This window comes from Strix uralensis, chromosome 15 (assembly GCF_047716275.1).
Source record: "Strix uralensis isolate ZFMK-TIS-50842 chromosome 15, bStrUra1, whole genome shotgun sequence".
In the NCBI taxonomy this organism is placed as follows: Eukaryota; Metazoa; Chordata; class Aves; order Strigiformes; family Strigidae; genus Strix; species Strix uralensis.
The window spans coordinates 19,420,497-19,445,286 of NC_133986.1; the positions used below are offsets into that span (position 1 = coordinate 19,420,497).

General features: G+C 38.0%; 1 protein-coding gene across 1 annotated transcript in view; it reads right to left on the reverse strand.

The window, feature by feature from the left end:
• Nucleotides 1–24,790, reverse strand: part of LOC141950088 (mucin-5AC-like) — a 56,165-nt gene that overhangs the window by 10,662 nt on the left and 20,713 nt on the right. Inside the window, exons 3-28 of the mRNA XM_074884488.1 lie at nt 22,982–23,050; nt 21,979–22,032; nt 21,245–21,506; nt 20,731–20,845; nt 20,014–20,104; nt 19,066–19,175; nt 16,296–16,370; nt 15,186–15,296; nt 14,540–14,609; nt 13,573–13,710; nt 13,324–13,488; nt 12,747–12,841; nt 11,372–11,498; nt 10,390–10,645; nt 8,221–8,273; nt 7,732–7,832; nt 6,739–6,890; nt 6,169–6,307; nt 5,968–6,081; nt 5,254–5,433; nt 3,725–3,964; nt 2,858–3,014; nt 2,445–2,573; nt 1,957–2,083; nt 1,216–1,259; nt 931–1,125 (exon numbers count right to left, since the gene is read on the reverse strand). Coding sequence (XP_074740589.1) covers nt 931–1,125; nt 1,216–1,259; nt 1,957–2,083; nt 2,445–2,573; nt 2,858–3,014; nt 3,725–3,964; nt 5,254–5,433; nt 5,968–6,081; nt 6,169–6,307; nt 6,739–6,890; nt 7,732–7,832; nt 8,221–8,273; nt 10,390–10,645; nt 11,372–11,498; nt 12,747–12,841; nt 13,324–13,488; nt 13,573–13,710; nt 14,540–14,609; nt 15,186–15,296; nt 16,296–16,370; nt 19,066–19,175; nt 20,014–20,104; nt 20,731–20,845; nt 21,245–21,506; nt 21,979–22,032; nt 22,982–23,050 — 3,369 coding nt within the window. The remainder of the gene's footprint in view (nt 1–930; nt 1,126–1,215; nt 1,260–1,956; nt 2,084–2,444; nt 2,574–2,857; nt 3,015–3,724; nt 3,965–5,253; nt 5,434–5,967; nt 6,082–6,168; nt 6,308–6,738; nt 6,891–7,731; nt 7,833–8,220; nt 8,274–10,389; nt 10,646–11,371; nt 11,499–12,746; nt 12,842–13,323; nt 13,489–13,572; nt 13,711–14,539; nt 14,610–15,185; nt 15,297–16,295; nt 16,371–19,065; nt 19,176–20,013; nt 20,105–20,730; nt 20,846–21,244; nt 21,507–21,978; nt 22,033–22,981; nt 23,051–24,790) is intronic.

Consider the following 24,790-nt stretch of genomic DNA (forward strand, 5'->3'; position numbering starts at 1 on the left):
GTATCATCTCTGTACTTATTTACACCTAACTGCATAACTGCACAGGCTTTAAAATATTTTTACATGTTAATGACTTTTCTACTTATTTTAATACTATAACATGTAATATATTTATAAATATAAAATATGAAATATAAATGTATCACATGTATTTTATATGTAATACATTATAATATAGAATTGAAATATACAATATATATTTAATATGTAATCTAATAAGTGTTTTATACTTATTTTAATATTTCTTTTCATATTCTAACATTATGAAGATAACCTTGTGGAATATCTACCACTTTATACGAATGTTACTTAATAGAAGACTTTAAGTTGAATGTTTATTTCTTGCTGTTGTATTGTATGATTTTGTGGAAATATGTCTCACAGTTTCTCAGAATTACATGGTCACTATAATGAGTTTTGCAGGAATAATGTAGAAAGTGTAGAAGGAAACTGTTTGGTTATTAAATACAATTAGGAAACGTTCCAAAGAATTGTTTTAAATAATTTGAGCATTCCCTCAAACTAGATTTCTTATCTTCAGTCTGTGCCAATGTGGTCAGTAATTTAAAAAATGGCAGTAATTGTCTTTCATGTCTTCAGAAGTTGGTCTAGAACTGCTAGTTTTTGTTTGGAAGGAAATGAGGATATTCTCGAGGGTGCAATAATTAATAAGCTCTATTTTTTCTTTCCCCTGGAAAAACCATGGTGCAATCATGGAGACTGAGTTTTGTAAGAAATGCTATACTCATTTCTACGTCCTTGATTATGGTCTTCTTTAGCAGCTGAAGCTGTCAGATGGTGGCTCCAGCAGAAGCCAAAAGTTTCAGGTAAAATTATGTGCCATTAACTGACGAAAAGACCCTCCCTTTCAGGCAATTTTCAATCCATTCCAGAGATTTTTTAGTTATTTTAAAAAGTATTCATGTGTACCTGAAGCAGTAGTTGTGGGCTGACTTGTAGAAAATGTGAACGGGGTTGTTGTAAAGAATTCACATTTAAAGATATTTCTGTTTATTGTTCCATTGACATCGCATGTTGCACTGAAACACCATCCAGTTCCATCTGTGGTGTTGTAGATGAGTTCACCATATTTATAGCTGTTCCCTTCATAAATGCAGTGGCATGCTGTAATTCAGAGAAGTTTATTGTCAGGCATCTATGAAAAACTAATATCCAATATTTTATTTTCTTAATGATTCTTCTTAGTTGTCTTACCTTTATCATCATACTTGCACTGTAAGCCTTCTGATGTGCATTCACTGAAATAAAAAACATAGAAAACCAAATATTTTTTGATTATAAGGTAATTTTATTAGTCATCTTTCTGCCAGATAATAGAATCAAAAACCAGGACACTTTATTTGTGTTTGTTCCTTGAGTGTCCAGTTCATGTTGGCTTCTTTTTTGCCATTGTTTTCCAAAATCTTTCTTTATATTAAACCCAAACTCATAAATGAAGTGAAGCTAAATATTATGCAAAGCTGCAGGTAGAAGTCTTAAGGAAGACTTTCTTTCCTGCTTATCACTTCCCTTGCACTTGCAATGTTTTTGTACTAAAAAGCAGGCTAAAAAGGGAAAGAGTCTAAATTCTACAAGCAATGTAAGAATGTAATAAAATCTTTGGAAGTAGACCCCTATTAGATATCTATACTCCTGGAACAATATTTTTCCTGCCATAGGAATGGGAAATAGAGAAAGCCTGTTCATAAAGGACTTACCATTCTTATTGTACCTTTATGCTGAAGATCTACAACATAATCAGGAACAAATTCAACAGAATATAAAATCACATGAGAACTTCTTACTACTAATATAGTAAGAAAACTGGCATTAGATAGTAAGGCATTTTTACACACCAGCATAAACTCATAAACTGGTCCTGTCACGTAACAGGAACATGCAATTTCCCACCACTGTTTTCCTTGTACACATTTAGGCTGGTATGTTAAGTCTTACCATAAATGACATTCATCCCGTCTATATATCTTTCCATCTTCATTATCATAACAGTCACAGAGACTGACGCACTTCATCTGATCCTCATGAAAGTACGGCTTGTCTGGTGGGCAGTTAGGGTAGCAGCCTGAAGGAAGGAAAAAGGCGTATAGAAGGTAGAAAAGGTGAGAATGAGATACAGTCAGCAAAAGTTTTATTTCTGCAGGAAGTGTTTGCAGGTCTTGTTTTTAATAGTCATAATTTTTACTACTGATTTTTTTCCCAATAATTCTAGGAAGTAATGCAGAGTATGAGCAGAGCCCACCCACAATGACTTAGTCCTAGAGATGTTTTTAACACCAATTTCCACACTCCATTCATGTGGATGCAATGATTTTGAAGAGAATTGAATGGTACAAATGCAGCTGATGGGGAAAATACACTCCATTAAAGACCATTAAAAGTATAATAAAATGTACCCACTTAAAGGCACTTGCAGCTCTTTTTACCTTCTAAACCTGGCAAGTTATGGAGGCATTTTCCACTTGGGTTCCTACAGGTCTTCATACAGGAGGCTCCACAAGGCTTATAGTGCCATTCACATTCCCCTTGTTGATTGTAGTAATCACAGAACAATGCTAAGGAGAAACAGAAATTTGGACATGTTCAGAAAAAGAAATAAGAGCTTTTTTTGAGTCATATCTGTTCATCATACCCCTGAATTGCTGCTTGAATAGTCTTGAAAACCATGAAGGAATAGGTGAAATTGTGTGACCATCAAAACAACTTAGTGTGAAAAGTCTACACAGTGAGATTATAATACACATACAAAAGATACCCAGAGCGTGTGTTCAAGGTCATCAGCAAGGCACTGTACATTTATCTACACTCTCAGAAGAAGTGTTCATGGTATAAAACTCACGGCAGATTGATGGGGTTCTCCAGGTTATGCAGACTCCAACTTCACTACATGCTTGAGCATAGGCAGCTACTGCTGTACAGAAGCAATCACAGTCTCCTCCAGTGTCACATGCACAAGCATCTGTCACACAAGCTTGGTAATATTTTGCTGGTTCAACCTGTTATTAAAAAGATATGTAATACTATACATCCTGCCTTCGAAATTCTCTCTTAGCTTTGCTAGGGTAATTTTCTTAAAACTGTAATATCACAGAAGAAAGGTCTATATCAGTAATTTCTTTTTCCTTTGTTTACATGCACTGTTAAACACCAGAGGTGATGCCAGATGATACATCCAAATCATGTATTGACAGATTTTTAGGCACCCAGACTTAGTGGAAGGTTAGATTCAAGTTCCCAAGAAATATTAGGCATCTGTACTTGAAAATGAAGGTCTCTGCCAGTGGAAAGAACTAAGGTAACAGGAGGAGCACAGAGCTACCCTGTATTGTTTGTATGTACTTAGTGTCAGATAAAGGCTATGCTGATACTTCATTACTATGTTATTATTTCACTGAGCTTGTGTTCTCTGTGTGATATATGAAGATTTTTATTCAAGTCGCACTACAAGAAAATACACAGTAATTATGAAATCATTATTCTTTCGTAATAGGTCAATATTTCCTATGAACTAAATGTCTTTTTATTTCATACGGGTGAGGACTATAAATCTGTCCCATTGAGTGGGACTCAGATTGAAGTTTTCCTGACACAATTCAAAGTGAAACATGCTAATGAATTAGGCATGCATGTTAAAATGTATGAGGATAACAGCTTCAATAATACACAGACCTAGTCTCCACACAGTAAAGCTCTGCCCTGGTAATACCTGAGAGTGACAGGCAGCAAAGACATTGCTGTTGATGATGCTACACTGCTTCTCTGACCAGGACTTTCGATAGGGGTTGGTAGAACATGGGTCCTTTATGCTGTGAGCATCTGGACATGTAGAGGATACTTTCCAGCTGTTTCCAAACTCTAGGACATTCTCTACCACAGACTGACTCCTTGTAGTAAAGTCATTGATGCCGTTGCCATCATAATTTCCACAGAGGCCACAGATCTGACCCTGCAAAAGGAAGTAAATAAAATAATAATGGATGTGAGAAAACTTGAAACAACATCTGAAACTGAAAGTATAGTTGAAATTCAGCTCTTAGAATGGTGCCATTCCATTCTAACATTCCTGAACATCTTCGTCCTTTGTTTCCTCAGCAGCAGAACATGACCACTAAGGCTAGAAGGATACTACTGTTGACTTTTCTTCTTTTAAATCTGTATAATAAAACCATCTTTGTCATTGTAACCTTTGAGGTATATCTTTAACAAGGAAACGAGGACTCACAGTTAGCCAGCTGAGCTTTTCATTCAATCCTTGTTTTATACAATAATATATTGTATAAAAATACCATAAATGTGCATATAAAAACCAGCCTTACAAAACTGTCATAAGTACCACCAGTCTAGTCACATACTCTACTCATTGAGTCTTTACTGTTATGACTGCTCACAGGTATAAAAAGAAATGACATTTTCCTTGCACATCCAGAAATATCCCTCATCCTAAACTTATGGATCTGTAAAGCTGTGATAGGCTACAATAGATGCTATGCTTTCTCTACGAATCTAAGGTGCATACTTTCCGTATTACTACTAGTTTTATAAAGTGCCAATGAGTGAGTCAGCAAAAGAACCTGTGGTACTGAAATAAATTTGTATGTCTAGTTCTAAATTACACTTAATTTATATATCTAATTGAAATGTCACTGTGGTATACAATAAGATAGCAAACTCCTCATTTACTACAGTTTTTAGTGTATATCATAAACTAGGAGAAGGAGTATGACAACAGGAATGCATTTTCCTTATCACCTGTGTAGCTGTATGCTCGAAAAACACATGGTAGCATTTTACAAGAGTTTTTCACTCATAATATTTCACTTCCTTGTTCTTAAAGTATGATAATTTGATTTGTGTGTCAATGAGAAGCAGAAACAATGGTTCAAGATCAAGACTACTCAATTGATTTCTACACCTGTAGATATGTAATTTTAATAAGTCTGATAACATTTACCAAGGCTCAGTGGGTAATTTTTAACAAAGTCAAGTCTGAAAAAGTGGATTGCCAACTCAAGTTCTGTCAAGCCAAACAGGCACTGAAAACTGTCTTCAGAGCTCAGAACAGTGTCAGAATGATGACACAGCTTTCTGAGGTACCAGAGGAATGAAAAACAACATGGGATGTCCTGCGGGAATGCTAGAGACATCACCTGTTTGAAATCTTGGCAGGTTCTCAACAAAATTCACACCCAGTCCAAATATGGACTGTAAATTGCCATTTAACTGCTAGTTCCTCACCTTAAAATCAGGGCTGAGCTTGATGAAGATGCTGGTTTTCTTGTCCCACATGAGGATCAGTCCACTTGTGGTCTCAATTACCAAGTACATACCCATATAGCGGACTGTGTATGGCACCTCATCATTTTGTCCTCTCTTTACGACACTGACGTGCTCCTCGCCAAGGATCAGTTCATAGCTCTGAAACATGAGGAAAAGATGATTAGAAATTAACCCCATAGCTGCAGCTGTGCTCTTAAACATGTTTTTCTGCTTTTAAGAGTACTAAAAATGGTTTATATAATAAAAACAAATAATCCAAATGTGATAAATCTAAACTATATAGTTCAAATCTCGGGTTCCTGGAACTGTGGTAAAAAGGTATTTTAAATGGCATATGTCAAAAAAGGGTGTTTTGGCAGTCATGGAGGAGCTACGCTGCACAGAAAAAAAAAAATCTTCTGACATGATAGGCTAAATTTCTGCTAAAGACGATTTTCCTGTAGATCTGTAGTTTGCCCAAGAGCGGTATAAGATAAGGAGGGAAATGGAAAAGGTAGAAAGCTGGTGAGCTCTACCAAATATTTAACTTGAATCTGATTTAAGCTTAATTTATAAGTTGATATTTTATAAGGTGATATTTTTCCAACTTCCTTGAAGCTATGGGTATCTAGGCTTCTCCTAACCCCTAAGCAGATACAGAACAAAACTGGTCTATATGCTAAACCTTCTTACCTCTAAGAAAACTTTGATAGATTTTGAGCAAGTCGTCCCAGTGTTGCCACAGGGAATATTTTCAGTGATAACCCTGAAGGTCCCATTCACTGTGCCACTCTTCCCACAGTGGTCCTGGGTAGAGAATAACATTTAAAAAGGTGTTATTTCTGTAGACAGGATCAAGGTTATGTCTCATTTGCTATTGCTATGTATCAGTACCTGGACCAGTGTGTATTCACAGTTTCCATTGAAGCTGAACCTTTTGTCATCGAAGGTGTTATAATGACCATCTCCATAAACAGCACAAGTGCCCAGACATTGATGTTTGGTGCATTCCCACTTCCTATTCTTGCATGCACTAGGAGTGAGAGTAAAACATTTTAATAATAAAGCAACTCACTGTTTTGTCTAGACATATCCCAGCAACTCAGTATTTGTTTGGCAACTCACCCCTGGTAAATGTTATATTGATTCTGGTGTTAAAATGGTCTTTTACATTTTCAATGTAAAGAATTAAAGCAAAGTTCTGTTCTGCTACTCTGAATGTATTAACTGCAAAATAGAATAATACTTAATCAACACTGTAGTCCCAAAGATTTCCTCTCATTCTGTGCTTTGGCCATCTGCCTACATCATTAGGAAACCTGCTGATACTGTTTAATCCAAAACTAAAAGATCCATCAGTTGATGAAATGTGCAATCCAAATCTTTCCTCACTGCTGTACTAGTTAAGATCTTTGAAAAGGCAAATGATAGAACAAAGAATGCTACTTTCGAGGAATTATTTACCAGGTGTTACAGCCAACGTTGATTTTTTCCCCAGGCTGATACATGGCTTCATTGTGAATACACGGACACTCCTCTTCAGGAATACAACCACCATTCCCATCTAACACAAGCCCACTTGGGCACACGCAGCCAGGTATACATTGCGTGCTATACTGGAAAAGTCAAGAGGAAGATATAATTTCAGAATGAAATAATCACAATAGAAAAAAGGAATATGAAATTCTTCTAAAATGTCTTTATATGGTCTTACTACTGCTGAGCTTAAATGTGAGATGACTATGAAGTACTTACAGGACAATGGAATAAAAAGGAAGTTAGTAGTCATTGATATAATAGAATATAAATCTGTTAAATGTTTTATATATGCCAATCCTGATTGCTCTGCTGGAGTCTGTGAAATTTCAAATACACTGAACCTTAAGTCTTGCCCTGTGTTAGCTGAAGAAGCCTTGCACTTTGCAGTGTGGGTGATTTGTGATTGAATGGAGCTTTGAAAAGAAAATAAGTAATTTTTTTTTTTTCAGTTTGGTTGAGTTACACTGAAATCTGTTTATCTCATATGGTGCTTATTCATGAAATCGTATGTGGCTACCATGCACCTAGGTGGAGTAATATCATTAGATGTGCAAGAGGTTCACAATTGCATCATGGTATGAGAAAGAATGATTTCTTCTAGACAGTTTATAGCCACTAATTTTCTCCTAAAGAAGTAAAATGTGTGGCTGAGCCCTAGATATTTTCACTACTGTTACCTGTAGTAGCTGAAGAAAGGTAGACGCTAATCTCATGAATTAAATTGGACGTTACTTAATTATATTTTGGTCTAAGGCTCCCATTGTTAATGCTGTGTAACATGGCTTTAGGCTTTTGTTTCAAGAACAAAGTGTCCGTGTTGTGGATTTGGAGTAGATCAGATAACAGATCAATTACTTTAGCACCAAGAGCACAGACAAAACCTGGAAGCACCATTTCATCCAGCCATGACATACTTACACACTGCATATCCAGAGTTTGGCAACTTTTTTGACACTCTGCTCCAGTTGTTCCTGCAGTGGTGTTTCTACAGTCAAAGTGGACCATGGGAGATTCACAGGCTAAAGGAAGGAAAAAGATGAGAGCAGTGAGAAATGGTGCAGGGTTTATCCCACAGTTGTAGCCAGTAAAACCATCTAGAAATTCTTTGTAAATAGTGTATTTCAGTTAGTAGGGATTCGTGTCCCTTTTCAATCTGCTGAATAGATTCACTTCAGAGCATTGAATTCCCAGGAAAACCCCCACAGGATTTCAGAAAAAAATCTTTATGAAAAAGAGGTCTTCTAATTAATCTAGTTTAATTTCTGACTTTTATGATAACTGTTGCACTATAACTAAATGAGAATTACTTCTATTATTTAAAAATCCATTAAGAAAAATCAATTCTATCAACAATTTCTGTCCAAAACCTGGCACACAGAAGAAGATAACTGGAAGATTTTTTCTAACCTGGAGTTGGATTAGGTGCTCCAATGCAATTCAGTCTTCCCTGGATGCAAGTGCTGTAAGAGAGGGGAAAAAAATAATTTTTTTTCACTCAAACCATATATTGAGACTAAGAGCTACTTCTCTATTGCCAAGTTTCAGAATTTTTGAAGGAATTCTAGAATGTTGTTTTGCAGTCTCAGGAAAGAAGTTTCCCCAATACCACTACCAGTGCTGCTTTCATATGATATACATTATTTCTTAACAGGAAAAATCATAGGTTGAAATTAGTATATGTATCTGCTTGTTCCTTACTTTCTCATAAAATCTCTCCTTGCTGGTGGTGCCATAATTTTATTCTTGAAAAACCATGGAATTAATTTGAAAATGCACCTAAATACAATTTCTCTATCAATCTGGAAATATCGTAGAGTCGTAGATTCATGTAGGTTGGAAAAGACCCTTAAGATCGAGTCCAACTGTTAACCTAACACTGCCCAGTCCGCCACTAAACCATGTCCCTAAGTGGCACATCTACACAACTTTTAAATACCTCCAGGGATGGGGACTCCACCACTTCCCTGGGCAGCCTGTTCCAGTGCTTGACAACCCTTTCCGTGAAAAAATTTTTCCTAATATCCAATGTAAACCTGCCCTGGTGCAACTTGAGGTTGTTTCCTCTTGTCCTATCGCTTGTTACTTATGAAAAGACACCCACACCCACCTCGCTACACCCTCCTTTCAGGTAGTTGTAGAGAGTGATAAGGTCTCCCCTGAGCCTCCTTTTCTCCAGACTAAACAACTTCAGTTCCCTCAGCTGTCCTCATAAGACTTGTTCTCTGGACCCTTCACCAGCTTCATTGCTGTTCTGTGGACACGCTCCAGCACCTCAATGTCTTTCTTGTAGTGAGGGGCCCAAAACTGAACCCAGTATTGGAGGTGCAGCCTCCCCAGTGCTGAGTCCAGGGGTAAGATCCCTTCCCTGTCCCTGCTGGCCACACTGTTGCTGATACAAGCCAGGATACCATTGGCCTTCTTGGCCACCTGGGCACACTGCTGGCTCATGTTCAGCCAGCTGTTGATCAACACCCCCAGGTCCTTTCCACCAGGCAGTTTTCCAGCCACTCTGCCCTGAGCCTGCAGCGTTGCAGGGGTTGTTGTGACCCAAGTGCAGGACCCGGCACTCAGCCTTGTTGAACGTCATAGAGTTGGCCTCGGCCCATCGCTCCAGCCTGCCCAGACCCCTCTGTGGAGCCTTCCCACCCTCCAGCAGATCAACACTCCCGCCCAGCTTGGAGTCATCTGCAAACTTGCTGAGGGAGCACTTGATCCCCTCATCCAGATCATTGAGAAAGATATTAAACAGAACTGGCCCCAGTGCTGAGCCCTGGGGGACACCACTTGTGACCGGCTGCCAACTGGATTTAGCTCCATTCACCACAGCTCTTTGGGCCCGGCCATCAGCCAGTTTTATACCCAGCGAAGAGTACATCCCTCCAAGCCATGAGCAGCCCGTTTCTCCAGGAGAATGCTGTGGGAAACGGTGTCAAAGACTTTCCTGAAGTCCAGGTAAACAACATCCACAGCCTAATGGGTCACTTTGTCATAGAAGGAGATGAGGTTAGTCAAAGCAGGACCTGCCTTTCATAAACCCACGCTGACTGGGCCTGGTCACCTGGATGTCCTGTAAGTGCTGCGTGATGGCACTCCAGATGATCTGCTCCATAATCTTCCCTGGCACCGAGGTCAGCCTGAGAGGCCTGTAGTACCCTAGTTCCTCCTTCCAGCCTTTCCTGTAGATGGGCATCCCATTTGCTAACCTCCAGTCAACTGGGCCCTCCCTGGTTAGCCAGGACTGCTGATAGATGATGGGAAGTGGCTTGGTGAGCACTTCTGCCAGCTCCCCCAGTACCCTTGGGTGGATCCCATCCAGCCCCATGCACTTGTGCGTGTCTAAGTGGTGTAGCAGGTCACTAAGCATTTCCCCTTGGATTATGGGGACTTCATTCTGCTCCCTGTCTTCCAGCTCAGGAGAGTATGTACCATTCTTAGAATTTTAAAATAAAATTGAAAAAAACGAGAGAGCATTGTACTGAAATTCAGGCAAGGCAGGGTAAGACCAGTTTAAATGTAGCAGGTTTTAATGAGAAAATACATGTATTATTGCTTGAGTGTTTTGCAAGATTCACTTACCATACAAGCCCATTTTCATGGATAGCTTCTCCAAATGGTATGGGAGATCCTCTGTAGTAGCAGGGGCATTCATTAGGAGGCACACATTTGCCACTCTCATCCATGTAGGTTCCATTTACACAGGTGCAGCCATCAACTGGGACAAACTTAATGTTGCATGTGACATCAGGCTCACTCAGAGACCGACACGTGGGTTGACAGGAAGAGATGGTATAGCTGTAGCTTAGCGATTTGGGACACGAGGTGGTGTATTTTGCTTGAGAGAGGAAAATATAATAGGTTTGTTAATTCCAGATGGCAACCTCTGGTGGAAAAAAAGAAACCACAGGCAGTAGAAATAACACATAAACACCTCTACCTATGTTGCATTATTCATGTAAATGTATTTCTGAATATTTCCAGAGTTAGACCTGAAAAACTACTGTACATGTTAAGTGATATTATGCAAAGAATAAAATATTTTTTCAAATGAAATTTCAGAAAGAAACCTCTGTTTGATGCTGCCATTCATTGCCAAGACTTCTAAACCTTTTGTGGCAGAAGAGGTCTCCCTGAATGTCTCCTGGTATGCTGAAAGCAGACCTACAGGATCACTGGAACCCAGCATGCAGATTGAGAGACCTTTCATTTGCAAGTGTTCTGGTTAGTATTACTGTTATCCTAATGTTTCACTGCTTCTCTACAATAACTCGTGATACATAAAGCTGTAGTGAAATTCAAAGTTGGACAGAAACAGGTGGAGGCGCCTCCACAACAGCAGTCTCTTTCCTAAGTAAGCTGTCTCCCATGTATTCATATTCACTCTTGCTAGCAATGGATTGATTCTAAGGGAACAGCAAAGGATTAGTTCCAGGACTGCACTTAACAAAATCCTTTCCTCAACACTTATTATATTTGTCTAGAAATCAGTATAAAGTAATCTCTGATCAGCAGTTTTTATTGATATGTGTTCTTAGGAAAGGGGATAGTTAAAAGTACTTACAGCAGACATCAGTCCTCCACCCATGCAGCAGGATTCCTTTTGCAGCACAAGCTCTCACATAGGAAGACAGGGCTGCACACAGACAGTCCTCACTATTTTCACAGTTACAAGTGTCAAACATGCAGTTCTAAGAAAGCAGAGAAAAATAAAGTCTCAGCACTGGTAATATTGCCCATCTGAAAAAATGAACGTTATCTTTCTGGCTTTATGCACTAATCCCTCTTCAGATACACTCACTCACAGACAACACTAACATAGCTTTATCACTTTCTAGTCTTTGCCTAAGTTTTCTGACAGGGGAGAATGAAGGTTATGGAAATTCAGTTGAGGTCTGCAGTTATTATTGGCAAATAGAATCACAGAATCGTCTAGGTTGGAAAAGACATTGAAGATCATTCAGTCCAACCATCAGCCTAACATTGACAGTTCTCAACTACACCAGATCCCTCAGCGCTGGGTCAACCCGACTCTTAAATACGTCCAGGGATGGGGACTCCACCACCTCCCTGGGCAGCCCATTCCAACGCCTGACTACCCATTCTGGAAAGAAATGCTTCCTAATATCCAGTCTAAACCTTCCCTGGCGCAACTTGAGGCCGTTACCTCTTGTCCTATCACTCCTTATTTTGTTGAAGAGACTCATCCCCCCTCTCTGCACCCTCCCTTCAGGTAGTTGTAGAGAGCGATGAGGTCTCCCCTCAGCCTCCTCCTCTCCAGACTAAACCCCCCCAGTTCCCTCAGCCGCTCCTCGTACGACATGTGCTCCAGACCCTGCACCAGCTTCATTGCCCAATAGTATTCTTAAAGTCTGTTATACATTCAACAGCTTCATGTTCCTCTGAATTTACGTATTTACAAATATGCTGCACAGTGGCATACAAAGCTCTGATCACAGTACGTGGTCTAGACACATAATTTCACCAGTGTCCATACCTGGATGATTCACAGCAAGAAGAAAGACTGTCAACACACTGAAAGCAGAATGATAACTAGCTAATGGACTTTCTGTGCCAGATAAGAGGCTGAAGAGACAACAATTCACTGATATTCAAGCAAGCATTTGACATACACTTCCTACTATATGTGTATATCCTCCAGGCCTAAATAGCTGCCTTTTCATTTGCAAGCAAGTCAGGATCTTGAAGCCAAGACTGACAATTGAAATAAGGTAATGTTACAACACAAACAGAAACACGTGTTGAATGTTACAACACAACAGAAACACATGTTGAAAGAAGAAAGTGCTGCAGTACAGAAATGGAAATACAAGCATTGTGTAAGACAGGAGACATGTCTGGAACAGTCCTTTTCTGGTAACTGTTGTAATGATCATATTTCTATTGTTTCTAAAGGGAAAAGCAGTCTAACAAAGTACCGTGTGGTGAACAGAGGGATTCACTGCGTAGTGACAATCAGCAAAAGGTCCTTCGCTGTCAGTTAGTAGTCCACACCAATGCTGAGCATATTTTTCTGTGGAGAGAACAAACAGTACAAATGCACATTACTCTTTGTATTTTATTAGTCACAAAACCACACTGCCCTGGTCTATGAAGCCAGTTCTGAAATGACATCAAATCTCCCTTCCTGTCTTTTTTTCACTCAGCTTGTGGGCTAAGGTTCTGAAAATCAGAGAAAAGGACTTGCTGAAGGGAATGAACAAGAGATTTCCAAAGATAATCCTTCAATTCACTCCTCTGATACTAAGTTCTCAGCTTAGACACCCTCTCTGTTTTCAATGACCATACAGTTTCCTTCAGTTATGTTTCTATGACTCTTCCTTTACTTTGTTACTTATCCCTAGTGCTTTCATTTTGAATATTTGTTTCTGACCTCAGATGTATGTTTTTACCAAGCATATAAGTCTTTATTCTCTTATCTTTGCTTGCCAGCAGATGTGCTTTCCTTAGGGATGAGCAAAAAAAAATCTAGAAGAAATTCTAAGAAGCACGTACCATTATCAATGCTGAGTGCACAAGGGTTCTCAAAACTCTGCTGGATATTAGGGCATGAGGCCTGAGTTTTCCATGTATTAGCAAATGCTGTTGCTGTTCCTTCAATTATTCCACTTATGACCTTGAAGTCATCAGTTTGGATATTATTGAAATTTCCACAGAGACCTGTTGAAAAGCAGTGAAAAGTTTATACTGCTCGTACTAGACAAAAGACGTTAAGCAAGATGTTCTTATATTTCATTCACTTACCACAGGTCTGGTCTTTGAAAACAGGATCCAGTCGCACAAACACTTGCATGATGGGTGTGATTTGGATTTCAAGGTGGACACCAAAGTTTGTCTGCATGATGATGAAGAATGATGAAGGTCTGAACACGGTGACATTAGCTACAGGTGAAAAACAGAATGATCACTTTCTAAATGAGGTCAAATGCTGGAAACAGTGCATCGTTATACTATTCTTCTTGAATTTCTACCACAATTGTTGCAAATTCTGAGGTGAAATAAAGCCTATCCTTATGAAAATGAATCAGAAATATAAATCAAAATTTACAGTTCAGAATTTGCTTGTAGCTACCAAGTTGGTAACTTTATTTGTTGTCTCAACAGTTGGAGATTACTCCTTCAAAGAGAACAATAAGAAAAAACTGTATGGCACTGAGCATTAAAAAGAAAACTTCTATTTTTGTTTTTAAGCTTGTACAGCATACATTGGAGCCCTCACTCTGGTGGAGAGGAAAAATAAGCAGATCTAGAAATCAGAGATATCTCATAGAATCATTAGTTATTGAGACAGAGAGCAAAAATCAAATTTCTGTCTGAGGAAGTGTGAGCACAGGGGTGGTAAATTAAAACAAAAAAAAAAAGACAAGGTGAAGACATAAACAGATGTCTTCTGTATTCAATTTTGGGTGGTGAGAAGGAAGTAAACCATACAGTGATCAAATCAGGAGATTATAAATGATGTTTGCTTCTGTTAGAACTCTGGCTTATGCTTGTACGGTCTCCCATTTCTTTATGACACCAAACTTTCCACTTCTACTTCAAAAGCACTTGTGTGACTCAGGAAACATCCCAAAGAAAACTGAGGTGTGAACATGCAGGTTCTGAACAACACAGAGTCCTTCTATTTTTGATAATTTAAAAAAAAAAAATGCAGGTGCGGAGTTGAAGTTTTGAGCTTACTGCTTACAAACTCTTAGAGAAAAAAAAATACCTGCTGAGATGGGTAAATGGGTGTAGATCGAATTCACAAACACACCACCATCAGGTTTGACCTCGATGAGCTGATAAGGAAGAGGAACAAGATGAAACTATGTGAAGGATAACTATAGTCCAAAGACTAATAATGGTGGTGACTCTAGTGATATTAATTAAAAAGATATTAAATGCAAAGCGTAATTTTTTGTGATTTCACTTCCTCCCTCTTTCCACTTTGTACACTTTACTAATTTCCCTGCCATAAAAGAATTATTTTTGAAGAGCCTTTCTCAAATCCCTAGGGAATTCACCATCTTGGTTTCTTTCAACACATCTTTGTGATGAATCACACCCCTCACTGTTGTACTTGCAGATTCTAACCTAAATCTCATGGTTTTTCCACCTAATTGGCAGAGAAAATAGCATTTTTCTGCTTTGTGAGTACAATGTTTTTCTTCACGAACTTCTAAAAAATCAAATTTATGGTTGATACGATTTCCATAACAAAATCATTTTCTTTTCACTTGATTAAAAATAACATGTACTTATTGCATATGCTGACCATTTGAGAGGGAAATGCAGGTCCCTGACTGATTAAGGCCTATCTTCTTTGCTCCCCATATTTTTAACAGTCATTTCCCATGCTTATTTTGCATTCTTACAGTTTGTCCTTTATTCATGTTGAGGGTCACTGTCTTTAAACATGTCTCTGTGTCTGTTAGGCCACATCTGCGTAGTTCTACGAGGATGGTAAATGTTTCATCTTTACAGTGCTGAAAAAAAAATGCCAACAGTTATTTCATGAAAGGCTCATTACAGAAGCTTTCCCTGTAAAATTTTCTCTCAACTCTGAAAAAATATTTCTGTTTCTGGAGAAGATCCAGAATCTCCCAAATCCCAGGCCTTCTTTGGCCTAAGATACTGTTTTGCCTTTAGGAAGAATAAGAGAATTAGAATCTGTTTTTGCATTTTATTGATGATTTCTGATTTGGGTATTCATGTGCACTTCTACTGTTTGATTCAATTCTACTGTATCTCTCATCTTTCTGTATCTGGTAACAACGCTAGACAAAACATTTTTCAGGAGAACAGTAACATCACCATTTTTTTTTACTGAATTGTGCAGATAGAGAAAAAGGAAAGCAAAGAACAAACAGAAAAAGCCTCTAAAATAACGAAATACTTCACTTGCACATCGCTGTAATTAAATATTTTTATTATAATTAGTTTTTAATTTTTCTATTTCTTTTGACTTATTTTTAAAACTGTTTAAATATGTTCAAAACCTAAACGAAATTTATGAGTTGACTTGAACTTATTTTCTGTATTTGAACTTCCCAGAATGAAATAAAAATATTAGTCTTAAAAATTATTTTTTTTTTTTCAGAACTGTTAGCATAATTTTTCAGACTTGTACCATTTGGCCCGATACCATAAAATACAGTAACATGGCAAAAATTATGCAACTCGTTAAGAAAGCTGGATTAATCACACTGAAGAATGTAGACTAAGCAAGTTCTTAAAAAAGGCAATGCTTTTCAGCAATTACTACATCACAGAACTGGAAATTTCCCAGTAAACACCATATACCATTGCATGATATCCTAATAGTTAACTGATGATTGTCATTTGAATGGCAGCAGATGTTCTAGTAAACATCTGGCTCAGTGAGAGGCAATTTAACATCTGTATGTCAAAAGAGGTAAGTTTGAAAATTGTTGACTGAGATCACCTTTTCTTTCTGTAAACGTATAAGGCTTTATGATTCCCACCTTAGAAAGGACGTAAGTGCAGTCTCCATGGTGATCGTAATGTTTTTTATCATACGTGGAAATGTGTGAACCTCCCTCTACTGAACATGTTCCTGGGCATGACATGTCTTGGCAGCTCCACTGGCCTCCATCACAGGTACTGGAAGAGAGAGAATAAAGTTAGCTGAAATCTGTAGCAGTGGTCCAGAGTAAAAGGAATTACAGTGACATTAGGTTCAGCTGTTTTGTTACTGTTTTTCCCTTCAAGCTGTAGTCTGACACACAGTAAATCTAGGTTTAAGACTTTCCTAAGCATTGTGAACATGTGATGCAACACATTAAAAGGAATGACTCTGGTATGCATTCATTTTTCTTATTTAATTGTTTTCCTTCTTTGGACAGGTGAACTCTCCAGCAACAGGTATTGGATGAGTAATTGTTTGTTTTTTGCAGCTAACATAAAGCACAATGACAAATTAAAATCCCTTCTGTTATACGAATGTATCAGAAACTAAAAAAAATGTAACCCCATGTCTACTCCTGATGCAGAGTACATCTGTTTTCTAAGGTGATGTAGTAGTGCACGGGTGCGGGATTAATAATTGTGAAATCAAGTCTGTATTTTGTCATCCCTTGCTTTCTCCAGAGAAAATAAATATTTGCAAATACATAAATGACTGCAACTTCATTCCCCTCTAGAGAAGTCCAAATGTTTGAACAAAATAAACAAAGAGGAGGCATTTTAATTGAATGGTGAGAAATCTAAACATTGTAAATCCTTGCTTTGATCGCCTCGAGTTAGAGTGCAAAGCTAGTTAAGGCTGTTGTTAAATAAATCACAGAATGTTCTTTAGGGATATTTTGGAACTGTAGTGGCCAGTTAAACACACATATCAATTAACAGTGACGCAATTGCATATAATAAACCATTAAACTCATTAAATATATGAGAGGAAATAGTAAGTTAGAAAAGTAACAAAGGTTACCAGGAATGGCACTGCTCTGAAAAAGAAGTTCCTGTAGCGTAGGTGTTGCCGTTGTAAACACAGGAGCACTGCTGACGAGGAATGCAGCCAGAATTGTTGATGTCATCAAATACAGTCCCTATATTTAAAGAAGAACAAAAGCTTGATCAATTAAAGGGGCATTTCCATACATCATTTTTGTTTGTTCAAATCCTAGACATGGTTCTAGAGACAGATCTGCAGCTGTCGTGAAAGGACATACCTATACTGAGGACGGTAGGACTATGCCAGTTTGCACAGTGAAGGATTCAGCCCTTGCATTCTTAAATTCCACCTGCTATGAAAGAGGGACTTATCGCAGCACAGGTGGCTTGTTGAGAGACTTATCTTGATCTGTTTGCTGTTCTGCTTTCCTGCTTTCTGAATATTGTACATGTATTGACAATTAATTCAGATATATTTTCTCAGCTGAGACATGACAAATGCTTGTTACTTGCATCTGAGAAAAACCCAAGTATGGGAGGCTTAAGCCCCATGGAACCTGTCCAAATCCTGCAGGTAAGCCATTGTTGTTCTTTGAGATCAGAAATGTGAGTACATAAGAACTTGCCTGGGGGGCAGAAACAACCATCCATACAGTGTTCTTCACAAAACTGAGATCGTTCAGGGTTGGTGCATGTGTCAGCACAGGGGGAGCTGCACTCCTGGTACTGCATGTTGTAAGGACACTTCTTGGCTGAAATTTTAAAGGATGAGATTTTTTTTTTTTTTCAGTCATTGTATATGAAGATATTTTTATTCACTTAAGTTTTTCAGCTAGACATAAAACCACACTAAACTGCAGATCAACTGTTAAGTCTCAAAATTGGCAAATTTAGTCCCCTAGAGCCATACTTTACAGTCAAGATGTGCTTTCCATGACTGTCTGGTGTTGAACTGGCTCAATGACCGGATTTCTGGGAACAGCAAGGTAATGAGATACGTAAGTGCTTAACCAGCCAAACACCTGTGAAGACCCAATCAGTTAATAATTGAGAATAAAAATGTTGTAGCCACCATGAGAAAAGGAGAGAAACAGAAAAACAAGCCAGCAAGTACACCTCATTCTTTCTCCTTTTTTCTCTTTTATTTGCTTCCTTTACAGTTCCAGTTAATTAAATAACATGTTGACTCACAATTAGAGTATCCAGGTAAGTGTTTGATAGTGTTTAATCCAGTTTGCATTAAAACCTCTAGCTCTTTTGCTGAAGTCTCCATGCCAGAACCTGTACATCAGAACCCTCTGGAGAATACAAGCCTGCATGGCCTGTAATTTCTAATGCAGCCTCAACATCATTTGAGAGCTTGTTGTTAGTTACTTAACATAAAGTAAAGGCCAGTGATATCCAGTGATACTTACGGCACAGTTTTGAGGTTCTCCAGTTCAGAGGATGCCCACCAGCATGAGCACACTGCCGGGAGTATTCAGCAAAGGTGTCACAGATACATGAGGCATTTTTAGACTCTTCAGAGTGGCACAAGTCATCTTCGCAAGCCATAATGTACTCCCTAACATCAACTAGGACATTGCACTCTGCAAATGCAGAGCTGGTCAATGTTTTCCGGCATATGTCATCCTTGGGAGAAAAAAAAATTAAACAACTTTCAGAAAATAGAAGGGAGCAATTTTTTGGTATTGTTACTTGGTATAACTATTCTTTAATAGAACCTTATATCCCTCTTTAAGTTGGTGTTACCCAAGGGCTTCTCCTGTTGACTGTCTGAAGCTGTCGAAGGGTACAGATAAATTTGAAAGAAAAATAAAAGAATAATCAAAAGACCCTTACAAAATGATCAGTGCAATTATCTGGCAGGGTAGAAGTGGAGTCTTCACAATGTTCTGTTGGCCCGTCCATTTTCTGCATATTCCCAAACTGCAAGGCTGTCATCTTAATATCTGTACAAAACAAGTTTAATAATGAAGGTTGGGGGTTTTTGTTCTATGCAACTGCCTGTTACCTTTTTCTCCTCTCAAGAATTCTGCTCAAGGCCGGCCAAGGCAGCTAGCTGCCTTAAGGTTTTAAATTTAATCATCACCCTTTCCAAAGGAAGCAATACATCCCTGTCTCAATTTACCTTGAACAGCACCCCGGAAAAAGTAAATATTAGAAAACAATTCTCAGCCTATTACATCCAATAGAAACCAATATTTTTACCAGAAAAATAACAAACTGTTTTCAGATTATATTGAGCCCATGCAGGGAAGAGAGAAAAGAATCTAAACAGGGATTTGAACAGTGGAGTCTGCTGTTAGACAAGGTTTAGGAAAAAGCTCAAGTTGGGAATAGGTAGAATGATGAAGATAAGACCTTACAAATATTATGCAGTTCAGCAGGCAAATGTGGATATACCAATTTTAAGACAGAATTGAAACAATATATGTACTTACTAGACGATACACTTGCCTTTTTTAAAAAAATATGTTTCTATATTTATTTATGTTATTAGTTAAAATCTGGCTCATTTTTATGGGGTGATCAGGTAAATAAAACCATGACATGCAAGAAATATGCAATCAGTTCTTAGCACAGGTGCTGTATTTATACTTAAAGTATTAAATCACATTATCTGATCTCTGCACTACATATTTTTTCAACAGAGATTGAATCATATCTTCTGGATAAATCATTTAACAGGATAGGAAAGAGGAATGTTGATGATGTTAGAGTTAAAAGAATACCAAAAAAGCATGTTGGAGGCTCCAGAAGCCAATTTTTATTATTTAGAAGACTTACTGTTTGAATAGAACTCATTGTAAACTGGAAAGCCATTGAAGTCCCCACAAAGTCCACAGGTCTGATTGGCATATTTCTCATTCAATTCCAGCTAAAATGATGGATGGTAAGTTGTTAGAAGTTAGTATAAATGTTCTAAAATATATTCAAGACCACTGAAAACACCTGCACCTGCTGCCTCTAAGTATTTTTCATCAGATCTGTGTAATTTTATTTAGCAAGGTAATTCAAACCTGGGGGATAGAATGAAGAGTTGGACTGGATTTGATTTTCAGGGCAGAGTTCAAGCTATTGATGCTATTGATTCAGACTTAATTTTCACTGTAATATCTATATTGCTCTTAGCCTCTTTCCTCTATATTGTCTTCAGAGCGAAAATCAAATCCACAGCAAAACTGAAGTCCTAAGAGAGTGAAATTCTGCTAGAAAACTATATTTGAAGGCATAAGTAGACCCTATAACAATACCAATATGTTAATGATATAATGAAAGTGATTTTTCACCCTATTTTAGGCAGATGTCTGGTATCCACTAGATGTAAATCCATGTAATTTTCTTTAGGACTACCTGGATGCAAATCTATCTTTATTAAGAAAGAATTGCTCAACAGTATGAGACGAGAAGGCAAGAGTAACCCCCAAAACAGATAGGGATTGGCCTAATCAAAGGTTAGCTTTGGTATCTGAAGGTGTAACCAGGTCAAGGAGCAGTTCTTACCAGGACACTGTCATCTTCATTCCACATTAACACAACATCCGTTTTGCTGACAATTTTCACGTAACTGCTGCTTTTCACTATCGTAATTCCAGATTGGCTGTATGGAAGTTGAACTCTGGGAAAGGGCAGAAAGAATGTTAGGTATTTTCTGATCCGGATGTTTGATAAAAAGAAAAAAAAATGGCTTGTGGTATCCAGCATCTGTAGGGATTCTAAAATAATGGAGTTGTGTGGAAAAAAGATGCAATAAAAAATAAGATGGTCCAACATCGTTAAATACAGATCTGAATTTGGATCCAGCCTCTCAGGAATTTTCATCCAAATTTTATTTTCAAGGTAATCTTTAAGGGAAAGATTGATTTACTGTGAAAGGAATTAATAGAACTTCTTCATTATTTATGTCAGTAAAATTGTCAGATTTATTGAAGAACACAAAATTTTCTTCCCCCTAAGTACTTGGCAAGTTTGAAAAAAAAATCTGCGGTTACCAAAAATGTGTTATGAATAAACTTACCTGTTGCTGTTGATCATGACAACATCCTTTGTTAGTTCAGCAACTACACCTTCAAGTTTCATGGTGATATAGTTGATTGTTGGAGCATTTTCCACCACTATGCGTCTAATCTGGATGTTGAAATCCTCATAGGCAGCATTGCAATGGGATGCAAAAACATAATTACAGAGCCCAGGGAAGGAGAATATGTCTCCATCAAAGGTCTTGAAGTGGAAGTTGCCCCATGTGCTGCACACACGGCCATTGTGAGCAGGATTGGAAGCTGTGAATTAAAATGAGCTGTAAAAAATGACTTAAAATTCCCAGCCTTAACATGGTGAAAATCAACTCGCCCAGGGCTTCATTTTGTCATTGAACAGTTTTCACCTGCCTACCTCCATTTGTTATTTTCGGTCCATTTATCCATTATAAAACTGTGTATAGTTCACTCATATCTGTTATTCATCTTACATACTCCTATAAATGATTATAATTATGTTCAGCTACGGCTTTATTAATGGTCCACATTTCAGCTAAGATAACAGTTTATTATCAATATTATTAACAATTTACCATTGTAAATTATCAATATTATTAACAAGTAACAGTTTATTATCAATATTATGTTTCTGAATGACCCTCTTAATAATCCATGACTTCCTTTACCAGTGTTTTTCCCTATTTGTATTAGATTTCCCTGTCTACATCCCCTAAACCTGAAAACTTATCGAATACATTTAATTTCCTTTACTTACGTGTTATTACTGGATTTGTCAGCATCGGCTGGATGATGTTCACCTTAGATGAAGCTGTAGTAGAAGCCAGAAAAAAGTAAGAAAGAAAACAAAAACTAGTATAACAATATCAAAATTCACACCTAAAATTGGCCTAGAAAGGACTAGAAAGATAATAATGGCAGGTCTGATTAAATAATGTTAAACCTGTTTTGTTTTACACAGGCCATGGATCAGGTCAAATGTGTGTACTAAAATTCAAAATCAGGATAGTTAAATCATAAGAAATTGTATCAACTGTGATGATCTGTATTTTCTACCTTTTAATTTTGATCCTTTTAGGAAACTATTGTGTTAGGGGAGGCAGGAATTCACAGGTCTCCACCCCGGAGTGCTTCAGACACACTGAACAATACAAAGGGTTAAACTGCACTAAATTAGCTTGTTATTGATACAAAACCATAGTTGCCTTCTCATTACACCTTCTCTTTCCAAGGAGGGAATAAAAACTTTAATTATCCCCTTTGCTCTCTCTTTAATATTTTTCTGCGAAGGGGCTGAAAACCCTTAGAAATGACGACAAATCCGTTGTAGTCACAATCATTACATGGTAAAAATCAGTGAAGCTGGGCTGCCATCTTGATTTCCCAACATCAGCTGCTGACTTTACGCTTGCCAAAGTGGTCTTATTTCCTTGTTTATAAGGAACCAAACATCCTGCATGTGTATTGCGCTTTGATTTTATATATACATATTCATGCACATATGCATACAGCCTCTACAAACACACATCTGTTTTCTTAGTTACCTATTATTATACAAATATAAACATACTATGTGTGCTTAGTAATTGGTATCTAATAAAGTTATTAATATTCTTATATATAGAAGCTTGTTAATACACATTTATCTTTATTTGACATTACTGGCAATATGCTAAGGAGATTTTCTTAGGCATTTTTATTACTTAGTAGAGATGTAGCGAATCAATGTAAATACAAGTACATGGTATAAATGAACATACTGTTTTGTTTCTGCTGAACAGCCTCAGTGTAATTACTTCCTGTTTCCTGCTGGATTTCAGTCTGGGCTCCTGTGAAGAAATTGTAAAAAGCGTATTAAGTACAATGTCCTGTATCCGAACTTTTCAAGCAAGGCAGTTAGATAGGATCAAAGGACCCGGATACATCTCTGTGATACAAAGGGGAAAGTCCTTTACCACATCAGAAAAAATGAAACAAGTCCCCCCAAAAGGTAAAGTGTAATTATAGAAAGAGACTTTTTGTTACAAATACACCGTTTGAAATCCAAAAAACGTTTCATGTATATCTGCTTTCTTAAAACTCGCTATAAGGGATTCTGATGACTGGATCACAGCCCTTATTTGACTGTTGCACTAAATCTCGCTAATATGTGAAACAATTACAGGAAGAATTCACAAAATGTGAGAGCCATGTATTAAAATTGCTGTGTAGTAGCTAGGTAATAATAAGAAAAGGCACAGAACTCGTTAAAAAAAGCAAGGGACTTAAGGTTTGATCCAATAATGGCTGCAGATACTTATTTGCTAGTTCCTTTAGGGCCTAAACATAGGGCCTTTTCTTCTGGAGCAAATCTAAAGCCTCTATCAGGGATCTAGATTTGCTTTACAGCTGGATGCAAGAAGGTACCTCTGAGTGAGAATACAAGGGCCCATAGTCTGATCAGTAACCCAGGAGAAGTAACAAAAGAACCAGGTTTCCTGTTCTACCCCTCTTCTCACTCTGAGATGGTTCAAACTCACATCTTCTCTGCAGAAAACCTTAAGCATCATACTGTGAGTCTGTTTGACCAAGGGTCCTTCCTACCCCCCCTGAAGCTGAGACACAGTGCTGAAAACAGTGGGACAGTGACAAAGGAGGGAAAAATAGGCCATGACCATGGGACCACGTGATCAGGGCACTCAGCTACATCAAAAGTGTCCTATCCTTGTGCTTTCTTTCAGGGATTATTTTTGTACCTCCAGTTAAATGGTTACTGGATCAACTACACGAAGTGTCTTCCAGATGAGTTCTTCTTCTCTCTATCATGACTCCTTATGTTCTTAATTCCTTTCCATGCATGGCCCGGCAATACCATGCCAGAGGAGGTATTGGCATAGACTTTCAAGAGATGACAAATATTGACGTGGACACTTTTACGCCTAGAAAAAGACTGACCCTGAGCTCCTAGGTTGGTGCTCTAAACTCTTGTCTTCTATAAGTAAATATGACAGGCATTTCCTGTAAAAGAAAATGGCTATAACTTTATTTTGTGAAGGTCTCAATCCTGTCAGCATGTGATAACCGTGCTCGGAACATGTTGACTAACATACGCCTATAACCTGCCAAGTCTAAATCCTCAAAGGATTTAGGTGGTGAAATGACTAATTATCGGAATCCTGATCAGGATTATGTGAATGAGCACTCTAGGTGTGTAAATTTCTCAGCCAAAGAGGAACTGCCTATGTAATTTAGTCCTAAATTAAGCCCCATTTTTCCTTATACAATAAGTGGAAAGAATTCACTGACTCAGAACTGGATCCATAACACCCATCTCACTGAACAGGGAATTGCTGGAAGAGGGGGAAATGCTGAAGTCAGGGGTGTGCCATAAACCCCAGTCCCCTTTGGTGCTTACATTTCTTGCTGAGCATTTCCTCCACTTAAGAACCTCAGCCCAGATACCTCCATGAAAGCTGGAAAACTACCTTTGCCTTAAAAATTACTGGATCAGGAGCACCTTTTTTTAAATTTTTTTTTTTTTAATATAACTTCTTGCTGTGCCCACCATGTAATCAGATCAAATACTTGAT